Consider the following 6000-nt stretch of genomic DNA (forward strand, 5'->3'; position numbering starts at 1 on the left):
AACCTCGAGACATTGATTCCCATGATTCAACCAAAATTGCCCACATCACAAGGGGAGAGACACTTTAAACCCCTACATTTAGAGACCGACAACCCAGTTGAAGCACTGAACAGGTCCGCTCAACAAACACTTACTAAAGAAGATGAATTCCTCAAGTAACTGGAGAAGACACATGCCAACATATCCTTATAGGGTTTACTCATGGCCTCATACAAACATCGATAAAACCTAGTAGACCTGCTCAACCAAATCCAAGTCCCAACAACCACAACCTCCTAAGATTTGAATGCTATGATTGGGTCCATAAATAGGGAACTCACTATTTCCTATTCCAACAAGGATCTAATCAGGAAGGAGAAGCACCACAATGATCCATTGCATATTACTGTGGATTCCATGGGGAAAATGTTACCAATGGTTTTAATAGATGATGGAAGTGCCTTGAATGTCTGTCCTTTGAAGACTACAAGCGGCCTTCGCCTGAGCATTGAAGACTTTGTGCCTACAGATTAACATGTGAGGGCATACGACAACAGTAGAAGAGAAGTCTTGGGAACCATAACATTAGAGCTCACCATCAGACCGATGGTCAAGAAGGTGGATTTTCAGGTCCTTAATATGGCTTCATGCTTTAATATGCTCCTTAGGCGACCTTGGATCCATGACACAAAAGCTGTGCCTTCTTTCCTATATCAAAAGGTTCGGTTTCCACACGAAGGGGCTATTGTGACCATATATAGAGATACTTTGTCTGTGCCTAAACCCGTTTATGGCATTGATTCTAAGAAGGAGCCATTGACCTTGGATGGCTTTGAGATCGAGCAGCTTAGCTTTGAAAAGAGAGAAGAAGAAGAAGTTGAAAAGATCCCAATGGACTTTGCTCCTTATGGTAACAACAATGTCGTAGCAATGATAAGAAGGATGAACTACCTTCCTAGGATGAATCAAGGGAGAGCTGTGAAGAAACCAACCGTTCAAGACTTGGCAATTCCTACTGCCACACCACCTTTTGGGCTAGGCTATAAGCCCACTAATGATGATTTGTTAGATATGGGAATGAGAAAGATGGTCTGAGCCAAAGCCAAAGCAAAATGACTCCCTTGTCCTCTAAAACCTCTGAAGCCCTACACTCCTACACTGAATGGGAAGTTTGTAAAAGTTGGAGAAAGTTAACGTTATTGGGGATTCCTAGAACCAAAATTCGATCCTATAACAAAGAAAATGGTGCTTGGTTTCAGGATACTACTTGATTGTCACAATAACGCTCCAGAATTAAAGTTGGAAGATGCAACTTAGGTCCCTACTAATTGGGTTGATCACATGGATCCTTTTGCCATGACTACGCTACCAGATAGAAGAAGAAGAATATTGGGAGGCCTGCCAGCATACATTGAAGAGCCCGTATGAACTAAGAGCTAGTGATGAAGATGAGGAAGGGGGAGCAGCCCTTAGTGATTATGAAGATGGAAGTGAAGACAAGAGTGATAGTAGTAGTGACAACAACAACAATGATAATGGACATGGTGATGATGATAGCAGCACCAATGGTGATGACAACAGTAACGGAAGTTATGATAGTCCATACAACGGAGGTGATTGGGGTGAACCCCCTAATGATAGAGAAGATGAAGACACAAACCTATTCTATGAGGAATATGACAGTGATATGGACTACTATGATCAAGATATTAAAGATGATACTGAAGCTAACAGGTGGAGCGATACTAATAGTAATCAATATAGGTTGATAAATGTGTTAGAGGATGGAAGAGAGGAAAATACACAAGCCAACCAGATGCATCATAAAGAATATCCCTACGGGCATCTTTCAGATTAGAGTGATATCACCAATGTCAGCTCAAGGTTTGGCCCTGGGTATGACAACCATGGAAGAGAGGTTCTAGAATTGGGGTCGTATTATGAGTCAGAACCAAGTACACTAACCTTACATACTGTAGAGGATGATGACATAGATGCCAGTTTGGCTGCCCTAAACCAAAAACTAATGGTCCACAGTCTCAGAATCATGACACTTGAGAATGCTGAATATAATAAGTTGAGAATGGAAGGAAATGAGCCAGAGCATCTCCCTCAACCCATTGCTAGTTCTTTAATAGATCACCTAATAGTCTTAACCTACAAAAAGAAAGAAAACAAAACTCATTATACAACCTGATAATTTGTACTAGCCAAACAAATAAAATGAGCTCCCTTTAGAAAAGCCAAAAACAATTAACAATTAATTTTTTCATCTTTCTTGTGAATAACATGGTACAATGATATGACAACAAAATAATGGTGAAATAATTGCTATGTTCCATCAAGTACTGTGTGTAATAAGCCTAACATGTAATGATCAACTGCAAGACTTTTTCACGATTGGATAATTAAGAAGGGTAAGTCGACAGAGCTTTTGTATTCTACATGCTAGAAACCCATAGATAGACAATATTTGTCTCCACATTAAGAACCAAAAAACGTTTCCAATTTCAAAATTCTAAATTCAAAGAAAGACCATTGAAAGTATTTGTTGATTTCTTTTGTTTTTAATTCGATAGTCGCAATAGAGAAGTGAGAATTTTGACTCTAAATATTTTCTTTAAAAATACTCGAAAGGTGACAACTACAATATTCTTGGCATTACGATTATAATAAATGTTCGTTAGTTATCATAATTATCAAATTTCTTATTTAGACAAAGAGGATTATGTCTAACTTTTTCGTGCATTGCACGGGTTACTGGCTAGTATATAATAATTGACAAGGATCTGTAAACTAATTATAGTAATGATGATAAATGTAATAATTGAAAAGGTGAGTTCAGCTTCTCCTATATAGTGTTTTCTTTATTTCCTATTTTACACTGAAGACAGGCATGCTACCTATACTAAATTTGGATAGTTTTGGAGGTGGTTATTTTTCTAGACTTTTTCCTCCCTCTCTAACGGCAAGTATTCAATTTGCATCAAGGAGAAAATGAACAGATTTCAGGTAGCTAAGAGCTTGCCATTTAAGGCTAAGAAGTTAGGGTGATATATAGTAGTAATAATCTTATCTTATAGAATAATGGACCAAAAAAAAGACATGTTACAATCCTTTAGAGTTATTAGCATAATTCAATCATAAAGTTGTTAAAAATTTATCCTTCCATGGTTTCTAAAATTGATTAATTCTTAACTGGACATCAACGATTTGATTATAACGATAAACTATTAATTAATTAGTGAAGGAGGAAGCATGAAAGCTAATAATAGTATAGAAGTTGAAGTGTAAAAAGGAGATTTCTTCGCAACCATGCATAAAATTAGTTAATATCAGTTGGATGGCTTTAATGGTGATGAGCTCAGGTACTGCAGTATAAATAGCTTCAAACGAAATAGGGAAACCATCATACCATACAACAAATTGTTAATAGCAGAGAAATAAAGAACAATAAATGGGAGAGAATTTGAGCATTGTAACAATTTCCTTGCTATTGTTTTTGGCATCCACCAATGCCGTGCAAGTCTTTGACATTAAATCATATGGAGGACAGCCTAATGGCGATATCACCCAGGTATAAATATGTGTAGCGCAGTTAACTATACCTAATTAACATGTAAAGTGGGTTCTAGTTAACTTAACCAGTAAAGTCTTTTAATTTCAAATAAAAGAACTTAGGTTCAATCTATGCTTATACTAAAAACTATTTGGTGTCTTGACCAGATCATAAAACATTAACATGAAAAATGATTGTAATATACTGATTTTGATTTTTCATAATGTGTTTATTAGGCTTTGACGAAAGCTTGGACAGCTGCGTGCGCAGTAGCAGGAAGTAAAGTTGTGATTTCAACAGGGACATACAAACTAGGTCTAGTGACTTTGTTAGGTCCATGCAAAGGTGCTATTGAGTTTAACCTTCAGGGTACCCTAGTGGCCCCATCAGACGTTGCCTCCTTCAAGGGTAAAGACTTTTGGGTTTCTTTTCAACATATCGACAGTCTCACTGTGTCAGGTGGTGGAGTTTTTGATGGCAAAGGACAAACGGCATGGCAAAAAAATAATTGTGACCATGACTCCGACTGCAAAATGCTTCCTACCGTAAGATTTCAATCTTAATAAATTGCATTTAAATTTCCATTATTTTTATGTAGATATATACAGACACTACAACTTTAAGAACTTTAACCATCACAAAATACTAATTCAAGCACTTATTCATCTAATGATGTTAAGGATATTATCAAATTATTAATAATTTGACGTAAGCTTTATATAGTGAGGTGTCACAACTCACCAAAAAAGAAAATTTAAAATTTATATATGAGAAAGTCCATATACGGAATATGGACACAACTTTTGAGCCATGACCCTAACTTGTGCAACTGTGTGTAATGGAGAAAAAGTGGTGGTTAAAGGTGAAAGTGATAGCTCACCAATCATACTCACATATAACATCAATTTGTGACAAATTGTTCAGTCTAGAAAGAATTTTTTATATAATATTGTTGAAGTAGTACCAACAACATTCATTGATATATATTTGTAATTTTTTTTAATATAGTAATTCAAAGAGGCGTCAGCATTTTGCTATAATATATTTAAATGAAAATATTTTTAGGAGAATATTTAAATGAAACTATGGCGTTCATATTTGATGTTTTGATTTATCTAACTTTTAAACATAAACAGAGTATAAGGTTCGATTTTGTCACAAATTCAATAGTCAGTGACATTCAATCGAAGGACAGCAAAGCTTTCCACATAAACGTTTACGGATGTAAGAGCTTACAAATCCAAGATGTTACCATCACTGCACCCGGAAATAGCCCTAACACCGATGGAATCCACATTGGACATTCATCTAGCATCACCATCAGCAATGCCAAAGTTGGAACAGGTGACGATTGCATCTCCATTGGTGATGGAACCCAAGGTGTTACTATTAACCAAGTAACTTGTGGACCTGGCCATGGTATCAGCGTTGGAAGTCTTGGAAAGTACGAAAATGAACAACCAGTTTCAGGAATTAGAGTAATTGGTGGCACCCTTAGCAGTACAACGAATGGTGTTAGAATCAAAACATGGCCTGCTTCCACACCTGGAACTGCTTCTGATATACATTTCGAGAATATTGTCATGAACAATGTTGCCAATCCTATCCTCATTGATCAAGGCTACTGCCCAAATGGTCAATGCTCAAGCAAGGTTATTATGAACATCACAAATATATACACTCATTTTGATGTTAAAAGTTATAAAAAAAAAAAAAAAAAAAAAAAAAACAAATTACAGATACTAATATCAAATTCTTGGGTGGGTTTTTGTTTGTTTGTTTCGCTTTCAGTCTCCCTCGAAAGTTAAGATCAGCAATGTTAGCTTCAAGAACATTAGAGGCACTTCTTCAACAAAGGAAGCTATGAAGCTTATTTGTAGTAGCGGTGTACCATGTCAACAAGTGGTGGTTGCTAACATTGATCTCGCATACAAAGGCGCTGGAGGATCTACTACTTCCACTTGTGTTAATGTCAAGCCCGCCGTTTCGGGCAAGCAGAATCCTCCTGCTTGTACCACTAAACAATAATAAAATGTCCCCCAAGCTATTGTAACTAATGCGGAATAAGGAAATACTATTTGCAAATAGGTTATAGGAGTTCTATATTAAGTAGAATTTCATTTACTTCAGTCTATCATGTTCCCTTTTTCTTTATTTAAATGAAATTGTGGAATGTTGGATAGTTATTTTTAGAGTTGTTTGAGTTCAAGCTTTTACTAAAAGCTACTATGATCTGGAGTGCTATTGTAGATAGTATTTGTTCTGTTACTGTAGCTGGGATATTTTGGAATAAAACAAAAATTGTTATTAAACTCTTTGTAAATTTTTTTTATTCTTCACCAAATAAATGCTTGTAGTCATGTCACGGTAACATCCAATTCATCTGCATGCATGATTCTAATGCCAAATTAACTTGCTCTCATACTTTTCGACAACGGTAAGACGTAAAACTCACAAAACGG

At 36.1% G+C, this 6000-nt stretch overlaps 1 protein-coding gene across 1 annotated transcript; it reads left to right on the forward strand.

The window, feature by feature from the left end:
* Positions 1-1050: 1050 nt before the first annotated feature.
* LOC126722007 (exopolygalacturonase-like) lies at positions 1051-5566 on the forward strand. Its single transcript, XM_050425147.1, has 5 exons — positions 1051-1068; positions 3446-3556; positions 3775-4083; positions 4675-5190; positions 5330-5566. Exons 1-5 carry the CDS (start codon positions 1051-1053, stop codon positions 5564-5566), a joined length of 1191 nt encoding a protein of 396 aa, XP_050281104.1.
* Positions 5567-6000: the final 434 nt, after the last annotated feature.

The sequence above is a fragment of the Quercus robur genome, chromosome 4 (assembly GCF_932294415.1).
Source record: "Quercus robur chromosome 4, dhQueRobu3.1, whole genome shotgun sequence".
Taxonomy (NCBI): Eukaryota; Viridiplantae; Streptophyta; class Magnoliopsida; order Fagales; family Fagaceae; genus Quercus; species Quercus robur.

What these genes read in the sequence shown, in the direction of transcription:
- LOC126722007 (XM_050425147.1), top strand. An exon ending in CTAATGGCGATATCACCCAG is followed by an intron (nt 3,557 to 3,774) that starts GTATAAATATGT and finishes TGTGTTTATTAG; the next exon opens with GCTTTGACGAAAGCTTGGAC. An exon ending in ACTGCAAAATGCTTCCTACC is followed by an intron (nt 4,084 to 4,674) that starts GTAAGATTTCAA and finishes AAACATAAACAG; the next exon opens with AGTATAAGGTTCGATTTTGT.